This window comes from Jaculus jaculus, chromosome 4 (genome assembly GCF_020740685.1).
Source record: "Jaculus jaculus isolate mJacJac1 chromosome 4, mJacJac1.mat.Y.cur, whole genome shotgun sequence".
NCBI lineage: Eukaryota > Metazoa > Chordata > Mammalia > Rodentia > Dipodidae > Jaculus > Jaculus jaculus.
In genome coordinates this window covers 115,539,654-115,560,128 of record NC_059105.1, presented here as the reverse complement: position 1 = coordinate 115,560,128, position 20,475 = coordinate 115,539,654, and the positions used below count along the sequence as shown (strand labels likewise).

The 20,475-nt window shown below is 46.7% G+C and overlaps 1 protein-coding gene across 5 annotated transcripts in view; it reads left to right on the top strand.

Annotated features, from left to right (window-relative positions):
• Positions 1-19,666, top strand: part of Bcl2l11 (BCL2 like 11) — a 43,140-nt gene extending 23,474 nt beyond the window's left edge. For all 5 annotated transcript variants that reach the window (XM_004651762.2, XM_045148067.1, XM_004651759.2 and 2 more), the window contains 2 exons: positions 1,470-1,579; positions 15,388-19,666. In XM_004651762.2, coding sequence (XP_004651819.1) covers positions 1,470-1,579; positions 15,388-15,486 — 209 coding nt within the window. In that variant the 3' untranslated portion in view covers positions 15,487-19,666. The remainder of the gene's footprint in view (positions 1-1,469; positions 1,580-15,387) is intronic.
• The last annotated feature ends 809 nt before the right edge of the window (positions 19,667-20,475 follow it).

Genomic DNA, 20,475 nt, shown 5'->3' with positions numbered 1-20,475 from the left:
CAATATCAGTTTTGTGGACCTTTTACAAAAATATAAAACAAGGGCTGGAGAGATGGTTTAGTGGTTAAGACACTTGCCTGAAAAGCCAAGGGACCTCAGTTCGATTCCGCAGGACCCAAGTAAGCCAGATGCACAAGGGGACGCATGCATCTGGAGTTCGTTTACAGTGGCTGGAGGCTCTGGCGCGCCCATTCTCTCCCCCCCATCTACCATCTATCCCTCCCTCTTTCTCTCAATTAAATAAAATATTTAAAAATATATTACAAATTAAAATACAAAACAAAAATTTATTTAGCATTATTGTGAAACCCAAGTGTCTTCGATGTTTACTACTTTGCTGAGTGTGACATTCAGATGAGTGAGTGTGAGTACAGGGCTCATTTTCACCAAAGGAGAATGTGATGACACCCACCACCCCCCCCCCCCCCCCCCGTGCACATGACCAAAGCCCTTGGCAGAGTGAGGCGCTGTCTCTCGTGCATGAGAACATTAAGTTCCCAATGTATGGGCCGATCTTTTGACAACTCACAGTTTTGTTCTTCATGATTAACTATCACATGGCTTTTAATGGTTTCATTAGCAAATGGATGAATATACTGGGCGTGCATGTTAGTGACAGCTTCATGAAAGGGCCAGCCACCCTCTTTTCTCTCTTTTCAAAAATACCTTTTGCTCCTAGATCCAAAACAGTTCCTCCCCCCACGTGGTGTTTGCAGACTTGAACCCATCTCTATTGGCTGCATTAATATTGAGGCAAAACATGCAATTATGCCTTCATTTGGCCCTGGGTAGCACTTTGAAGACTAGCTGTTTGTGTCACTGAACTGCTTCCATAGAAACCGACCTTCCAGGTTTCTCAGGTTTCTCCTTATTTTACACTAGAAGGGACAGCCATTTCTTCTCGTATTCCTAGGTGATGTTTGAATGTTCCTTTGGAATTTTTACCTTGTCATATGATCAAAGTGGTACTGACAAACTAGAATTTTATGTTCTAATATGTTTCCTGCATATTTCTTTTCTTTTTTCCTTGTGGTGCTAGGGATGCATCCTGGGACCTCGTGAACACTAGACAAATCAGACAAAGGCTCTGCCATTGAGCTGCAACCTGATCGCTTGTGCTTGTTTTTGTTTGTTTGTTTTTTGTAATCGCCATTGTACCATTTTGGAGGATTCTTTTTGAAATTGGACTATATGTGAATGATCTGTGCTGTTTTGTTTTTTAATTCTTGCAACTCTGACTCCAATTCTGTGAAGGAAAATGTTCTGTTATCCCTTATTCTTTGCCACAATTATACAGCAAATCATGTCATTGCAATCTTAAACCATGATTAAGAATTCTAGAGGCCAGAGAGCTTCCAGAGGGACAAGGGTGTATGTGTGTGAGTATGCGTCTAGAAAATTACCTGTGGAATGTCCTGAGCACTGCCTGGACCACTCAGCCTGATGTCTCTTTTCTTGTTTTCATACAGCTTCCATAAGGCAGTCTCAGGAGGAACCTACAGATATGCGTCCAGAAATATGGATTGCACAGGAGCTGCGGCGCATCGGAGATGAGTTCAATGCTTACTACCCAAGGAGGGTAAGGATGTTTCCTTTACCATATCCCACCCCCTCCCCTCCTTACCACACAAAGGAAAAATGCTAAGAGCTGCATGCTAGTTCTGGAAATGAAGGTAACTGTCCATGGTTTTGTTTCTCCTAGTTTTCCATTTGCCTATGTTGTATTTAAGTGTTAGCCTTTAAGTAAAATATGGGCTGAGGCTGCAAAAGGTATTTTATGAGCAAGATGCTGTAAAACATCAGTGCTGGGTGATGAGATGGCTTCGCAGTTAAGACACATGCCTGGGAAGTCTTCAGGACCCAGGTTCAATTCTCTAGGACCCATGTAAGCCAGATGTACAAGGTGGCACATGTGTCTGGAGTTTGTTTGCAGTGGCTAGAGGCCCTGGCATGCCAATTCTCTATCTATCTGCCTTTCTCTCTCCCCGCTCCCTTTCTCTCATAAATAAATAAATAAAACATTAGAAACAACTTAAAAATATCAGTGCTAAAAGTGTAAATTATAAGCATTGGAATATTCCCACCAAAATATTAAGCACACTGTTTTCAGTCTATGTAAGGTGCTTCTGAACTGAGGGGCAGTTTAGGTCAGAGTTAAAGAATTCTAAATTTGATACCCTCACTCAGCCTGGGCAACCATGCCAGCACTAACCTGAAGGCCCCTCCCTGTCCCCATGCACGCGTACAGCTGTTGCTATCCCCTCAACCCTCTCACGTGTGTGCACTGAAATGTATTAGGAGACCACTAATTAACAGCCTATAGTTTTGGAGTGAGCAAAACTCTGCTGTGATGATAATGTGTACATAAAAATAGCAGACTGCCCCTAGATGCTCAGCTGTGTGTTCTTGGGTTTTGTTTGTTTTAAGGAAATGGTGAGCTCCATGTCTTCTGTAGAAGCATGTAGTTAAGAAACATGTTTGTCTTTGTCCTGGAGAAATATATGTGACTGCTTGGGCCCCACTGCCATAAGATCCAGTTTTGGATGTGGGTGGCTTTGACTCTGGGACTTAGGGCCCCTGAGAGGAGGGTACTGAAGGGCCTAAGGGTTCCTCTTAACAGGTGTGATCTAAGGTAATTTTGATTTATTCTCATCCTTTAAATACCTGCTATGAAGAAATTACGATTGACTGATCTGAAAGGAAGACATGGCTTCATTTTGTGGAAAATGTTATAATTGTTAATATTTTTATTATTTAGTAACTTCTAGTTCTTTCTGAACATAACAAGTACCTCTCGTGGATTTGTTTTCAATCTTTTTTTCTTTTCTGGAAGGTAGTTAGGCATAGGCTACTCATGTGTATCTCACTTTAAGTATTTTATTTACTAGACAGAGAACGAGCAGATAGAAAATGGCCATGCAGGGCCTCCAGCTACTGCAAACGAACTGCAGTCGCATGTACCACATTGCACAGCTGGCTTTATGTGGATCTTGGAAAATCGAACCGAGGTCCTTTGGCTTTGCAGACAAGCACCTTAACCACTGAGCCATTGCTCGAGCCCCTCTACCTCACTTTAAATGTTCATCTCTTATTTAGCTTGTGACTACATAGTGAATGGGGTATTCCCTGTTTCGGCTCTGTCTCAGTACTTTTTCTGTCTACATGCTCAAGCCTCCTTGACACACAGACACATACCCCTCGCAGCAGGGTTTCAGAGTCTGGCATTTGTGAATATGTGCCACTTCCTCTTTCTACATTTCCACGGCGTGTGGGGGGCAGGGGAGAAGTGTGTGACAGTCACGCTTCTGTCATTAAATGGGAACTGTCACATTGATGAATGGACTGAGGAATTTCTTATGATGCTGTATTTACATGACACACTACTTGATTCTTCCCCTTGGCATGGATCAGTTCACAGAACATAAATTCCTTCTCAGCCTAGATTTGAGATGGCAGTTTATTTGAGAAGTTGATTGATTTTGTAATTTGCCACTAAAGTTTTATCCCTGATTCCCTCTGCCTTGGTTTCTCTAAGAGTGCTGTTGTTGCAATGGGCTTGGCTTTCATCCAAAGTGGGGCCACAGTATATTCAGGAAGTTGATCTTTATGCTAAGGGCCAGGGTGGGCAATGAGGCTTTCTGAGAAAGTGGAGAGGGGTTGGGAAGATGGCTCAGAGAGTAAGAGTGCTTGATGTGCAAGCATAAGGTCCTGAGTTCAATCTCTTGCACCCACATTAAAAGCCAGGCTTTGGTGCACATGCCTGAAACTCCAGGGCTGAGTGGGGCAGAGATAGGAGGAGTGCTGAGGCTCTCTGGTCATCCGGTCTGACTGCAAAACAGAGAGCTCCAGGTTCAGTGAGAGACTACATCAGGAGAACTAATTAGTGGAAGGGCAGTAGAGGAGGACAGCCAACGTCTTATGCATGTGCGTACGTAGGGCATATGCACACACACGTGCACACACCACATGCTGTACACACGCCAACCAAAGAAAGAAAATAAGGGGAAAGGAGAGAGGGGCTGCATTGATTGCTGGGCTGGGGCTGGGTCCAGAGTTCGGAGTCCAGCAGGACAGGTCATTTGTAATGGGTGCAGAGGTGCCTCTGAGCCATGCTGGTGGGCCTGTCCCCTTCCCTGTCGTGAACGAACTCTGTAGTTGCCTTCAGGGACAGTTGTGGTGGCTGGGGCTTCTGCTGGAGGGACACGCTATGGCCGAATGTCCTTGTCACCTGCTAGGACTTGTACACTGAGATGAGCTCGTGCCGCACCCCCTATCATGGGTCACATCGAGCCTTTAGCTGCAGAACCAGGTATGTTTACTGGTATTTTGTACAGTTTCTTTCAACCAAAAAGTGTGAACAAATGATTACAGGGCTTTCCCAGGGGACCTGCCCAGATGCGCCTGCTTGCTACAGCAGGGCGGGCACCATGAGTGGTGAGCAGTGACGCCTGGGAAGGCTTTTATGAAGGCTGCCCAGCTGGCAATGGTTCGAGTCCTGCACAGGTGAGATACAGGTGGTCAGATTGTCTTGTACTAGCGTGCTTACCGCAATTGAAACTGAGGCCACGGCACCTGATGTGTATGACTTGACTCTGGCCCCTTTCTCCCAGTGTTACTTCTTTCTGATGCTCTAGGGGTATCTTTTCTGATGGCCTTGTTTCTGCAGATGAGATGTGACCTAAATGCCTTTAATACAACTAATTTAAATAAACACCAATAAGCCTCATTATGCTGTTTTGCAAGATTTTATCATTGTGTGCCTTCTTTTGCGTCTCTTAATGAATAATTCAGGCTAAAGTTCAGTCACTGACAAAGGGCTTAATTTTCCTAGTAAGCTGAGTAAAGGGATAGACTCTCTAAGTTTTCTAAAATGAAAGCAAATATAGTCTCCAGACTTTATCAGCCAGTTCAAAACACCAGACTGGACAGTGACACTGTGACCCGCAAAGCCATAGACGCCTGCCTTGCTCGTTGTGAGATTGAGAGCAGCCCATTGTCTGTCATCACACTGACGGGCCATTGTTGAACTTTGGGGACAGGAAGCTGGGCAGGAAGTGGGAGGCTAGTGAGAAGAATGAATTCATCTGACCTGCTGCCTCCACTACTACTGTGTTCTGACCTTCTACCAAGCTCGTGCCTCCCCCTCCTGCCTTAAACATAGAGAGTCTGTATTTACTTAAGACCTTAACACCATGCCATTACCTTCTCAAGTGTTGGCTTTTTATTGACCAGGTATTTTCCCATTTTCCCAGTTAGAGCAATAGAGAAGTTGTTCTGTAGTTGTCATGTGTTCAGTCCACTTAAGGGCAGTGGGGAAGCATAAGCCTGGGAGACAGCTGTGGAGGCAGAACCTGTCCAGGCGGAGGTGAGAGAGGCACAGGTAAGCACCCAGCCGCCCCCGCTGTCCCTTTTCCCTGACTAATGGATTCGCTAGGACACTGTAGAAGAGCTACCTTTATGACTAGACTACAGTGTGTAACCTTTGGGGAGTTACTTATTTTGAAGTAATTTCAGATTTACACCAGGGCTGCAAGGACACAAAGAACCCTGATAATCTGTCACCAGAGTCCCCAGTGTGAACATTTCGTACGTTTGCGTCATAGGTCTCCGTCTTGGTACCTGTGTGTATATTGTTTTCCATGTGATGCTTTTAACTCATTCTTACACTTCTGTACATTTCCTAAGAATAACAGTATCATCTGCCATGGTCACATGTAACTTGGAATCACAAACTGAATCTGCAGACTTCAAACTTTTTATTTGTCTCCAGAGTGTCTCTTTTAGTCAAGAAAAAGATAATAAAGTATCTTCTGATCCAAGGTCTCCAGCCATGCATTGAATTTCAAGCAAGCAGCTCTAACCACTGAGTCATCTCCCCAGCCCACCATGCATTGAACTCGAGTGTACTACATCTCTGGAACGTTCCTCAGTGTCTTTACCACAGTGACACTTGGGGAGGGTCAGGACAGTTCAAGTTTGTAGTCACCTGTGTTTGATTTGCCAGGTGTTTCCACCTGATGAGGGTAAGGTTTTGCATGTTTGCAGGAATTTTGCGGATGCGGTGCCTGGCTCTCTGGTGCTGATGAGGCGGAGCACAGCTGGTGTGTCTCCCACTGCAGAGTCGGTGCTTTTCCATTCAGTGGGCTCAAAAGCGTAGAAAGGAGACGAACTTGTAACGCCGTGCTGGGAGACAGCTCAGGCATCAGAGAGGCAGCGGAACTCTGGACAGGTGTTTCTTGCTAAGTGGATTATGCCAGGGTGGTATGCTGGCCATTGCAGCTCCTTGTCTCCTGCGTGCATCGTGTGCTCATGAGGGCAGCAGGGGAGCGTGGGGCAAGCTGGGATGCGGGAATACAAGAATGCCACTGGGCCAAGAGAAAGAAGTTCAGAGAAGCCAACGGGTTTGTAATTGATGGAGAAAGTGAGCGGCTTGCTTTCAGGGTGGTTTGTATCTCAGCAGCCTGTGTTCGAAGCCCTCCTTTCCTCCCAGGGGATGCTTTGGTGCAAAAATCACCCACTGTTCACTATTCTCTAGTAGCTGTCCCCAGTTTCCTCTGTGACATAGCTGCTGCTTGAGTACTAAGGCCAGCTTATCTGGAGGTCACGTAAGAAAGTGCAGGTTGTGAACCTTGGCACATATGAGCACTCCTTCTGGAAGTACATCGACCACTTGGGTTGACATTGACCGTGGTCTGTGGCTGTGATCCAAGGCTATGAAGAGGTGCCAGCCCTTCTGAACATGAGTCATTTGTTCTTAGAGTCACTGGTCTTGTTCTGTGCCCCACCCCAACACTGAAGCTGGCGTTGGAGACCCTCGGTGGCTTCTTCAGGGCTTCAGTCAGGTTGTCCAGCCTAAGTCACTGTGTGCAGGGTCCCTGCTGTTGGTTAATAGTAACTTAGAGCTGTCCTGGTGCTGGCCTGTACTAGACACTCTAAAAGCATGATGGACTGCAGATGGGGCAATGAGTGAATGAAGCCCTGTCCATTGTCTAGTCATGAAACAGCACGTCCTTTGTGCATACTGTCTACTTCCTCCTCTGGCAGGACATGTGCAGGCATGAATGGGTAGAGGTGTGTGTGCATCTCAGATAAAGCACAGTGGAAACAGTGGCCTGCAGACAAGTTTTGAGGCAGGTCTCCTGGAGGGTCACATTCTTGAGCATTTGTCTACATTCTAAACTTGAAATTTTGGTGCATCGCTTTCCTAAGAAGCAAAGCCCCCTGTACTGTCTTAAGTCCTGCTTTCAGAAATGAAGCTTCTATGAATCCTGTACTAGAGAGGCACATTGTAGCCTGCTTGGTCATCCCGTGACTAGACCAGCCAGAGATGTGTACCCTCAGGCCGCATTCTTTGGAGGCCTTCAGTAGTCGAATGTTGATGCTTAATAAGATAAACTGATTTCCTTTACGGTCCATGAAAAGCACCATTAACAACATAAGTTGAGACTAGACCTGACTCATGAAATGAGTCGTTCCACATATTCCTCACAGATTTATAGAAGAACAGCTCTAACAAAAGCAGTCACAAGGAGTTTGGATAATTGCCGTCTGCCATTTATCGATGACACAGTTGGCAGGTTGTGTCTATGTTTTCCTTGGAACTGGAGGAAGCAGTGTGGCATTTAGGATTTAGGCACCTTCCATCCCTGACCAGTGTTGACTCACTGCTTTTCTGAACAAGGCCTTTCTGCAATTTCTCGAGGCTAGAATGCGGCTTTATCAGAAGTCGCATCTTACAAAGACGCTCAGGGACTCTGGTGTCAGACCTCAAACTCTGGAACTGCCCCTTACCCTTTAGGACCCCCACCACACACACTTCTTTGTCCCTTAGCGATGAGAATTGAAGGACATGTAGAGCTAGAAAGTTTAGTCATCTTTGCCATTGTCGCTGCGTTTTCTGTCTCTTAGGAAACTTCTTCATCTGTCTTTAAAAGCTCTGAAAGCTCTACTGCCCAGGTTGCGTCTATCTGGGTGTACGCAAATGCAAGAGGAGACTGAAGCACTGGGGCATGTTCAAATGGCTGGCTGGCTGGGCATCGAGCTAGACACCCAGGCGTTGATCTACACCACGTGCGAGGGCTCTGTCAGTCTGGCAGGTGCCACACCTGCAGGGCTGCCCAGTTGTGGGACCATGAACCATTAGCACATAACCAAGGGGAGGTGCAGGTGCCTAGAGGGGAACTGCAGGGAGGTCTGAGGGGTGATTTTTTTTTAATCTCTGGAGGAGGAAATGAAGATGCAAAAAGGAGGCTTGGCCCTTCTGCAGACACAAAAACAATAAGCCTTTGCATCATCCCTTCTAGACTTCTATCAGCTGAACCAGAACACAGAGGTTTTCGTTGTGGTTAAGGTGTGTTATATCTCACTTAGTTTTCTGAAGCTGGAGCAATTTGGAACAGTGTGTTCTTGCTCTGAATTGAAAATGTGGTGCCTCACAGAGAAGATGCAAGAGTATTTTCTTAACTCCCTGTGTGGCTGGCCATAGAGCAGGAAAGACTTGAGGGAGCTGTTTGCCCATAGGGCTGGAGCCCCACCAAATAGCAGTGTAGACCCCACTTCCAAAGCGAAGCATGCAGCCCCAACTGTGAGTGAACCTGAGAAATGATTATTTTAGAAAAGGTATTCCCTGTGACAGTTTCTTTGAAATGATGCATTGAAAATAGGATAAAAGTTTGGGGGCTGGAGAGATGGCTTAGTGGTTAGGCGCTTGCCTGTGAAGCCTAAGGACCCTGGTTCGAGGCTTGGTTCCCCAGGTCCCACGTTAGCCAGATGCACGAAGGGGCGCATGCGTCTGGAGTTCGTTTGCAGAGGCTGGAAGCCCTGGCGCGCCCATTCTCTCTCTCCCTCTATCTGTCTTTCTGTGTCTGTCGCTCTCAAATAAATAAATAAAAAATTTAAAAAAAAGTTTGGGTCATGGCTGGGCATAGTGAGTTCATAGTGAATTCCAGGTCAGCCTGGGCTAGAGAGAGACCCTACCTCAAAAAAACAAAACAAACAAAACAGGGTTCATAAAAATGTATGCAGCCATTGTGTGACTTTCAAGTACCAGTGTCCCGCATCAGGTCCACATCAGCTCTGTTCGCTGGCTCACCTGGTGTTTAGTGGCATCACACTGCACCAGGCACTCCCCCACTCGTTACCCAGCTATTGGAACATCTGACCTACTGGCCCCACAGTATGTAAATCCCCTTGTTCTCTATCGTGATGGCACGTGGAAAGTGAATCTGCTCTTTGGGCAATAGCGATCGTCTGACCTGAGAGCATCAGTGGGCATCGAACCAGCACGGAAAGCTGAGCCAAGATGCTCAGACTGGTTCTCGGTATGCAGGTGGAGGGAGGCCTGACGTGTTTCTCATGGTGCTATTTAAGGTACCGTGTGGATAGCTGGGTTTGGAACCCTCAGAGGGTGGCGATGCTGCTCTGTTGCAGAACATGCAGATAGCCCTTGGGTACCCTCTGTCTCCTAGATGTTCATTTTGAGCAGAGGGCTAGGTGGGGTTTATAAGTAGCATCCAGATGGACATCACCTTCCTAGGGGCCTGGACCTAGAGAAGAGATTGCATTCTAAGTCCTTCCTGGTCTTTCAATCCAAATTTCAGTCTTTGTTGTCCACTGCCTAAGTGCAAATCTGTTAAAAGCTTTGATACCTTGGCCTTTGATAAAATGAGGATATTTCCATTTTTCTCATAGGAAGTACAAACCGAAACTGGACTTATTTCTGAAATCTTCTTTTCGTGTCTCTTCATGTGATTGCCAATCTTTCTTAATCTTTGTCTTTACTGTTCTCTATACATCCATGTTTTCCTCTGAAGTCCATCACAAGTCTGAATGTGTAGAGCTGTTTATGGGATTTGGGCCCCTCCATTGAAGAACAGATGACCAGTTGGCATCCTGCACTGACTGCTGAGTCGAGTTGGTGGAATCACTTAGAGGATCTCCATTCTCCACAGACACAGTCTGAAACCTCATGTCCGCTGAAAGCAAGGCTACTATCAGCTTGGCGTGCTAGAGGAACTTTTTTTTTTTTGTTAACATGATACAGAGGAAGAGTCACGTTAGCCCTGGAGTTACCTATGAACTTCTGCCCCGTTTCTGGCATGCCACGTTATCACTTTGCATGTGGTGAGCTGTCGGTGTGCGTTGTAGGGAGCGCAGGCTCCGGCATACCTGTCCCGGGCCTGGCACTCTCATCACGCCTTGCTACTTCCAGCCAGTCACACCGGGTGCTTGGCAGGCTCGTGGGGTTGTTTTGAGGACTCGGAAGCATGTGATACAAGTCATTTCACTTGGCAGTAGATGGTTCTGCCCTCAAGCTCCATCTGGAGCTGCTTGGTGCAGGCGTCTGTACCAAGGCCGGAGGGCATCCCAGGACCACGTTCCCTCAAATTTCCTGAGTTCCTGCCTCCTTTGAGTGAACAAGAGAACATTATTTGACTATGGAGATCTGAGCATTGAGATTTTTTAAATCCTTGGATATTTGCTTGGTTGTACCAGGTTTAACTTGAGGTAGCCCAGCTTTCCAGTGGTGGCTTAAAGCTGTGACCAGTCATCCCTCAGCCTCAGCCCCATGTGGTATATCTCGGGGCCACGTGGCAACTGTTGGGAATATATATCCTCCTCTTAGTAAGTCAGTGTGAGCCCACCACAGCCCCAAGCCTTCCCGAGGACCCAGAAAGGCCTGGGTTCTTGCCAGGATATGCCACCTTGGCACAAAGAGCACTATTATTACCATCTTTAGAGGAGTGTTTGAGTGTGCCCTCAGGGAAACATGGAAACTGAGGCCCTGAGCTTCCACTCTTAGGGGCTAGTGTGGTGGTTGATATTGTAGCTTGCCTTAGTTTTATACTCCAGCTTGTGAAAAATTGCATTTGTGGTCCTCACTGAGCCATCCTGTCTCTGCTCACTGCCCACCCTGCTTAGATAGCGTTTCTGTCTTGTTCTTCAGGCTCTGCACAAGGACCAGTTTGGTTACTTGCCTGCCTTGACTATCACCCCCCCCACACACACACACATAGACACGCCCCAATTGCTGGCAGACACTTCTCCATGACATCTTTGTATTTCTGGTTTACTCTTTTGTGACAAGGACAGGACATAGATGTGTACTGTGAAATGGGGTCCCCACTGTGGTATAGGCACACATGGGGCGGGGGTGTTCTTGCCCAGGGAAGGGTGGGCTATCAGGAAAGCAGAAAGCTATGAACAGCCAAGGGTCTGTGGTCATAAGGAATAGGCTGGCCATAAAAGTCAGTTACCTCAAAGGACCCAACCCACATAGAGCTCATGACAGACCATGGAAACAAAATCGCCAGGCAAGCAACACCCTGTTCCCGTTGTGCTGGTGAGAGAGAGAGAGAGACAGAGAGAGAGAGAGAGAGAGAGAGTGTGTGTGTGTGTGTGTGTGTGTGTGTGTGTGTGTGTGTGTGTGTGTGAAGGATAGACAGACCTGCAGTAAAACGTCCCTTAAATTGTACCTAGTAGCCTAGTTGGCTTTTTAAATAACCCCCTTCACCCAAGTGCGTCACTGTAGTATATGTCTTTGGTGTTTTTATAACGTAGACCGAAGCAGAGTTACATAACTCTGATCTAAAAAGTGTTGTTTTTACTTAAAGGATGAAGGACTGAGAGTGATCATTAACACAAATGAAAGGTTTGCCCCAGCTGCAGCAACAGTGCCCTAGACAGGGTGTCTCAGCAGCAAAGGTTATCTTCTTAGTTCCGGAGGCCACAACTCCCAAGATGCACCTCTGAAACGCTGCTCTCTTCAACCCCCGCCCACTCTCCTCTGGTCTCTGCAGTCCCTCCCATGTGTTCATGTAGCTGTCTGCCCCCCCCCCAACCGTGTATGTGTAACCTGATCTGTGTAAGCACACCCTGGTTAGGTTCACCCTCCTTATGGCCATATGGTAAAGTAGTGGAGATCAGAACTGTGACCACAGAATGAGGGGACACAGTACCGCCCATATTGAGGGAACAACCATAGTTGTCAGGAGGGAGATGGGCTTTTACTTTAGTTTCTGTTTTAAATGCTTTTGATCAAGGAAGGCTGCCTGTCTGTTTGGCTGTGTGGTATGCATGTAGAGGAACTGAATGAACTGTGCCCTCAGCCTCTTGGAGTACACCTAAGTGTGGGCCACTGGTGTGGATGCAGACCCATTAGACACAGGCTGGATGGTGGCTGTACCAAAGGCCACGGGCCCAGGAAAAGGATTCCAGTGCCATGGGCTCTCTCTGAGTGTGTTTCTCTTGTCTTTCTGGTTTTGCATCTGTTGTCAGGGGCTGTTTGTACCGCAGACAACAATGCCTGGATCTTGCCTTTATACTTGAGTGTAACTAATGTCTCTCCCTCTGCCCACTCCGCACAGATGATGGTATTTTCAGGCCTGACTTGCACATTCTTTTCTAGCTATGTCTTGGCCAGAATCCCCAGGCTCTGCGCTGGCCGAACTCTCATCAGGATGTCCCATCATAAATGTCTACGGGGGGGGGGGGGCAATTGTCAGAACCATTAAACCACCTGTAACCACAGGCTCAGTCACAGCCGCAGGGCCTCTCTGGGTGTCATGGTAAGCTCTCTGGATTGAGCACTCATGGTGGGTTATGACTTCTTCCCTGACCACACCAACAGAGCCAACTGCCTGATGTCAATGCCCGCAGACTGGGACCATGCACACAGCAGCCGCACTGGATGTACACCACAGGCGGGTAGCAGGCCACAGTCTACAGGACGAGTAAGAGCCACCGGGCTCCAGCTGTCTTCTGCCGGGCGGGCCGCCTGCCCCGGCGAGCAGCAGCCTCAGCCACGGCGCCAGCTGTCAAGGGGCTTCTGGGCCGGCGCGCTCTCTGAATCAGTGCTAATGGCTTCCTCCATTGAATGTTGTCCAAAAGCAATTGCTCACTTGTTAGCGGCTCGTGCCATGCTGTCACATACTGCTGGAGGGGCAGCATCCTTGTCAAGTGTAAAACGAGGTTCTGCGGCATCCCCCATTACTTGAGAACTGACCTTTCCTTTGTCAAAATTCCCTGCTGTCCAACACGTTTGTTGAAATACATAGGTATGCACACATGTGCATGTGTGCCCCGCTGGTGCTGTCCTGAGTAATACTCCCACCTTTTTGAAATAAGATCTCTCATTGGCCTAGAGCTCACCAGTTAGGCTAAACTGGCTGGCCAGCCAGTCCCAGGGATCCCCTGCTTCTGCCTTTGTCCATGCCCAACACTTGTGATCCCAGCATTCATGTGGGTTCTGGGAATTGAACTCATGTCCACATGCTTGTGAAGTGAGAACTTCTGACTTTATTTCCTCAACCTTGTCCAGCATGTTCTGTTTTTATTTTTCAAAATAGGGCTGCCCTCTAGCTCGGGCTGACCTGGAATTCACTTTGTAGTCTCAGGGTGGTCGCAAACTCATGGTGATCCTTCTACCTCTGCTTCCCGAGTGCTGGGAGGGATTAAAGGCGTGCGCCACCACGCCCAGCACCTTTTTGAGTACTCTGTGCCTTCTCATTGCCCTGGATCACAGCCACCATTGTGCACCTGCTCTCCTCAAAGTAGGCATGGAAGATCTCTCCTTTATATGCTGACAGGACTGGAATTTGCAGCTTGCCATGTGTCACCAGTTGGGGTCTGTCTCTCAGATGATCCACTCGACTTAGTGTCATTTTGACTGTGGCTGTACAGTAGCTCCACTCTCTAGTTATCCTAAGGATGGTAACAGTGACCACACCAGATTGGTATGAGGCACCCCACCTTGGATTGAGGCCTTAGTCCATTACAGCACACACTTTCTTTGTTTTAGTAAGCTGTGGTTTTATTTTGAATAAGCCTCTTTCAACCTATTAATATTAGTCTGCACCCAAATTAACCTTCCCCCAAGTTATTCTCACACAGAAGGGGCAAAGTAATTTTGAAAGTTAAATCAAAACAAAGCAATCTTGTGTGTCAAGCCGATAATAATCGCAGCCTGTGGTTACGGAGTGCCTCTACAGGAATCGCTGACATAAAGCCCGTTTCCTCCCGTCTTGTTATGGAAGGAAAAGGGGAAATGCCCTGGCCCCTTAGCTTGAGAGCTGTGTAAACAGTAGGAAGAAGGGAGCTCCCCTTGCAGCTGGTGTCTGTGGGGACCTTTGGAGGCTAAGAAGGGACTGATATCCTAGCCTGATTCATGGCCGGTGGTTCCCAAGACCGTGCCTTGGAAGTCTTTCCCGTCAGAGCAAAGGGGGGCTTGTGGCGGGCTGTAGACAGTCACCCAGCCAGGTCTCATGTGTGGGTTAGTCATTAAGGAAGTGACCAGGGCCAACTCTAGACTAGAATGTAAACCAGGTTTGGCTTAAGGCATTGAGGCAAATGTGTTTTGTAGCCTTCTTTGGCTACTCTGAATTTATGCCCTGTGTTTACCTACAGAATGAACTAGGACCCAGATGTGGATGGAAGACCCAAGGACTCAGAAACTTTTAGATAACCCCAGGATTTCCTTTGGAAATAAGTTCTGAGCTTAGAGCACACTTAGGGTAGTCACCAGCAACGTAGTTTTGTTCTTGTTTGTAATTGCTCCACCTCCCCAGGCCTGGTGTAGAATGGAGTTGACTCAGCCTTGTGTCTGTGACCGTGGGCACCCTGCTGGGTCATAGTATTTATTCATGGATGTGGGGAGCAGCCAGAGGCACAGTGGCACATCGCTGCACCACTTCATTTAGCTTCTTAGGGCAAATTATCCCAAATCACCGGTTTCTCAAATAAATTACAGCTACCAGAAATTTACCCTTGAAGGAGTCTGAACATGGTGATAAAACAGTTCTTTCACGTCCCCAAGTTCATTTCTTTTCCTCTGACCCCACCTATGTGGGATACCAACTCCATTGAACCTAGGGTGGCTTTTATTTAGCACCTGTGGGAAGGCTTGCCATCTAGATTACATGTCAAGGATTCTTGTTGAGTTTCTTTATTTTTATTTATTATTTATGAATTTATTTGAGAGAGAAGGAAGCAGATAGAGAATAGGCACGCCAGGGTCTTCAGCCGCTGCAAACAAATTCCAGGTGCATGCAACACCTTGTGCATCTGACTTACATAGGACCTGAGGAATCAAACCTGGGCCCTTTGGCTTTGCAGGCAAGTGCCTTAACTGCCATCTTTCCAACCTTTGAGTTTCTTGAGCATTCTTCTGCTTGCTCTCTTTTCCTGTATGAGGGGGGAAAGTCAGTTGGTATACTTTCACTGGTTTGGTCACACCATCCTTTTGCAAAGGGATAGAAATGAATTCCCCTTGGAGCATTGATTAAGGGGTGTTATCCATGGCAATTAAGATGGGATTGGTTGCTTACTTAAATATGCACCTCCCCAAATAATTAGGGAGTTAACAACAAAGCATTGTTTTTATTGTTGCAGGTATTCTTGAATAATTACCAAGCAGCTGAGGACCACCCTCAAATGGTTATCTTAAGACTGTTGCGTTACTTCGTCCGCCTGGTGTGGAGAAGACATTGACAGGATCTTTGGGCAGCCAGCACAAGTTTCACTTGTTCAGATCCACACACCCAGCGCTGGGATCTCTTGGTGCCATTACTATGCAGCCAGCGGTTCTGTCCCAGAGAGGTGTGCAGAGTGCTGTGAAGACACCACCACACCATGCTGGATGTGAACTTGACCTTTCTGCTCATCACCACATGGCAGAATTTCTAGTGGATGTTTGTTGTGAATGTAAATGAGGGAGGATTCTTCTCTTTTTAATGTACAAATCATGGTTCTTTGGAGCAGGATCATATGCAAGAATGGTGTTTACATGTGGTGTGTTGGGTTTTTTTTAAATCCACCTTCTTTAATAACAGGCTTTTTCAGAAAGGAAATGAAAACTTTTTAGCCAACTTGTGAATGATTTTTATACTAAAATTTTAAGAACTTATTATCTACTCTCAGAGGATTATGTAAACCCTGCAGTGGAAACTGAGCCAGCTAATTTATAAAGCTGCCTTGGTTTATTTTTAGAGATTACTGTACAGAACTTTTAAATAGGGAGAGTATGATGTTACCATCCCTCCCCTGCCATGGCCTCTTTTTTTTAATTATTAATACCAAAACTTCTTAATGAAATGGAATGGGTTAAAGAGGCAGAGGGTCTGTTGTATTGGTATGCCACTCCCATTTTGTAAATATTTATTTACCTCTTTCCACTCAGTTTCATCTGTGGCAAAAATTCAGACTTTTTGCTTGTCTTTCCTGATCTATCTTCATGCTGATGCACAGGTTTGGTCCAGGGTATTTTCATGATGTAATGTGTTTAGATCAGAGCCAGGGTTAGTGCCTGCCTATATTGTTCCCAGCTCAATCAGTATGCCTGTTAGGAGCTGACCCACTAGGAAGTGCTTAGGGTCAGCTTCACTTGTTTTGACGGGCCCATTGCTTAGAATTCTACATAATGACAGCAGATTAAGCATGGCCCCTTACTCTGTTAGCTCTTCTGGTTGCATGCTTTCCTGCAACCACAGGCTGTGCTCTGCACCAGGGACCAGATGGTCATTGTGGCCCCATGAAGCTGAGTCGAAACTCTCACACTCATGGGAACTGGCCAGCCACTGGTCAGGACAGGGAGGCTTCAGGTGGCATTTTTGAGACGTGCTGTCTTTGAGTCCCTCTGAGCCCACCTGGCCTGTGATTCTTCACTTGGCTGTCCTTTCTCTCAGCCTGCTTCAGCATACAGGCTGGCCCTGCCTGCCTCAATATCACAGGCGGTCTCCACTGAGCTGAGTGGAGGAGAGTCCTCAGTCTTCTGGAGAGGACTGTTCTGCTCTTCCCCTCTTGTAAGACAGTTGGATCCTGTCAGGCTTCCTGTCCCCGGAGTGGGGATGGTCTTTCTCAGTACCTGCCCCTTATGGCTGCATGCACAGGAAGCCCCACACATTGGTCAGTCATTTCAAAAGCAGACAGGACTGGAGGTATAAGTCAGTGGTGACCAAGGTCCTGGCATGTGCAAAGCCCTGGGTTCCACCCCAAGACCCATTGAAACAAAAGTAGGAAAGCAGGGAGCAGTGGGGGAGGGCAGGTTAGAAACCTTTAACTTGGGAAATTTCAGTCATCAGCTTTCAAACAAGTCAGCAGTGCCAGCCATGATTGTATTTGCTTTTGCCCTGTGGAAGATCCGTGCTTTCACGTTATTAAATGGAAAAATCCATCCATTTGTATGTTTATATGTATATGTGTATATGTATATATATTGCCTATATGCTTTCCCTTTAGGTAGAGATTTCAAATAGTCTTCCTTTTTAAACATTCTTTTCCCCCAAACCTTTGCTGAGACGTTTTGTTGTTTGAAAGCTGTGCTAGAGTTCAGCTTGTTTTTTTGTTTTTGTTTTTGTTTTTGTTTTTGTTTTTTTTCTGTGTCTTGAGCCCCCTGTGGGGTCCCATGCAGCCCACAGTTGTAAGGTGGTGGTAGGATCGCAGCTGTGGCCCTGCTAGACACACACACCAAAGATGTATTTGGTTCTGGGTCACCACCCGCCCCTCCCCAGGAGCCTCCTGCTTGCGTGCCAGTCTCTCCGACTCGAGCACTTTACTGTCTGTTCAGCCCTGTGGGTCTGCAGGGCAGCCTGGGCCACCGCAGGAGGCTCTCCGAGCCAGGTGCCAGTGGCGTGTGCCCTGCAAGCGCGCTTACCTGTAGTCTGGAGGCCTTGGGCCGGCCATGGAAGCAACTGGTGGGTAAGTGAGAGATTCTATGAATTGCAGAAGCATTAAAGAACGGGGTGCTGGCGCCAGAATTAGACATGACTGGATGTCTCTGTACTGTATCTGTTTTATCAGAATGCCTCCCTGCGGAAAGTGTGCCTGCCTACATGGGTATGCCTCGTACTTGTTCATTGTTTTTAATTTTTTTTTTTTTTTTTTTTGTAGAATGAAAACTAGATCCCTTTTTTTTGAAAACATAATGCGGGTTTTGTGCCTTGACAACCTCTCCCCACATGAGGTTTGTAAATAGTATCCTGTGACTTCACACCGAAATGCAATAAACACACAAAATGACTTCCTGACTCTTCAGATTTCCTTCCCAGAAACGAGTTGATGAAGATTTTTTGGGGGGTGGGGTGGGGCTGGAGAAACAATTCCTTTTGATTAAAAAAGTATACAATGAAATACATTTTCTCCTGTTTTCCCTTAAGATTGTATATATTTTGACTATTTATTAGATTAGGAGGTCATATTTTACTTATCAACTGAGCCAAATGTCTGTGCAATTGTGTTTCCTTTACCTTTCTTGTAAAATTTTGTACAGCATAAATGAGTAAAAATCACTGTTTTTCTAAACTTCAGAATTGATTGTAAATATTGTAGATTCATTTTCTGTGTAATGTGCCCTACTGTTCCATAATGCTGTAACTTGTAGAAATATTGTATATTTATTTTCTGCTTATTTAATGTCTTAAATTCTTGAAAGTGTTGACACCCCTGTCCCCCACAACCGTGCCATCCCATGAATTGCTTCAGCTCCTGAGGTGGAGGCAGTGACCAGTCCACTCTTGCAGACAACCTGCTCTTCCCGGGCGGCCTCCAGCCTCAGCTCCTGGTGTTCAGTTCTTGGGTTTTGCTGCCCTTCTGATGAAGTTGTGTTGAGATATTGATGGAACACTCTGATAACTATTAGGTTTGACTCCAAAAAAATGCCCACCTTCCCCTTTTTTCCCAAGTAGCTAGCGTCTCAGAGAAGCAAAATGCTAACTCCAGCTATGTCTTTTATAAACAAGTGTTATCAGCAGATGGGAAAGACTGTTTTTACTAAAAATGTATCTTGACAACTCAGTGTTGAAAGAGTAAACGTGCCACCTCTGGAGGTACTGCTGTGCGATGGTCCAGGGCAGATGCAGGGCAAGTGGGTCTTGCTTCCAAAGTATTTTTAAAGACCATCTGTGTCACCAGAATGCTTGTTAGCAACTGGTCACTGAGCTGTCCCCACCTGTTGCCCACTTTGGCTCCCTGTGATTTGAGGTGTGGACTCAATTGTTCATCTTTAAGGAGCTAACTGTATACCTTAGTCACTGCATTTGGTCAGCCTGCTTCGGGCCCATGGCTTTTCTAGCTCTCCACTCCCCTTGAGAGGTTGGGTTGGGGGAGTGCTGGGCCGAGTGTAACAATGGCTCATGGAAGCTCTAGGGATTTCTAGTGACTCCACATAGATGGCTCTGTCCTCCCTGACTTAGCCTGGTGCCTGTGTGGGTCCACTCAGTACATGTGTGTACAGGTCACGTCCACATGTGATGACAAATCATTTGGGGTCCCACCCTGAGCAGCATTGTGCGCAGGAAGCATCCTTAAGCTCCCAGATAAGTAACTTGACTACTTTTATTTAAGAACTTCAGACCTAGGAGCTCGGGTAGGTTTTATGTCCATGTTCTGTGACTACCGGTTACTGTATCCAAACCCATCAGGTACCCATTTATAAATAGCACTGATCTGCCTGTATACTGACCCATCACTAATGTGTTTCCGAGGACCCAGCAAATGTAGCGTTTGTATTGCAGTTTCCCTGGCTTCCTTGTGTTTTGCACTGACAAATTTTGACAGGGTAATTGCCACTTTACTTGTGCAATACTGCTGTAAATAACTGCAGATTTTTTTTTAAGAAACTCAATCTTTTATGTTCTTAATGAATTTTATATAAATAAAACCTTCAACTAGCTTGGGTGAGCTGTTTGATTTGTCACATGATAGCTGAGAAACAACTAAAGTTATCTATGGATACACACATGCAGACACATCTGCCTTGAGTCAGAACTTCTTAGCTAGGGCTGGAGAGCTGGCTCAGTGGGTAAGAGCTTGCTGCAAGAGCTGTGGACCCCGCCCCCTGGACCCGGCACCCAGTAGAAACAGCTTGGCCCACATTCTTACAGCCTCAGCACTGAAAGAGGGTGCACACAGGGGTCTTGGAAGCTCACTGAAAAGCCTAACTCAAAAACAGCCCCAGGTTCAGGGAGAGAGACGAGGTCACTGACCTGTGGCCTCTGCACGGGCTGCATGCATGTGCACACATGACATGCATATACCATACATATACTACACTAAAAAATCTTTAGTAGTCATAGGTAGATCATATAGCCTCTGGCTTGAAAGCAAGTCAGTAGTTCACTTAAAAACAACACATGCTTTCCAGCTTTGAAGTGGCTAGTGCAGCTGAAGGCAGAAAGTCCTGCCACAGAGTCAGGTCTGACCTGGTACTGGGTGGAAGGCTGTGGAGGGAGGAGCTGGGTCGGGAGCTGACTACCATATTGATCAGGGAACATGGCCATGTCCTGCCTGGTGACTCCCTCTCAGTGTGAAGAAAATAAAGGGTGAAGTCTACACTGAGAAAGGGCTTGTCTGCTCCTACTTAGTGCTGGGCTGGCCGCAAGCAAGTATCTAGGGCCTAAGTGTGGCTCTCTCGCAGAGGAACCGATGGTCTCTGTGGCCTTGGAGTGTGCAGTGCAAATAAACTAGCTCAGAAGAGCAAGAGAA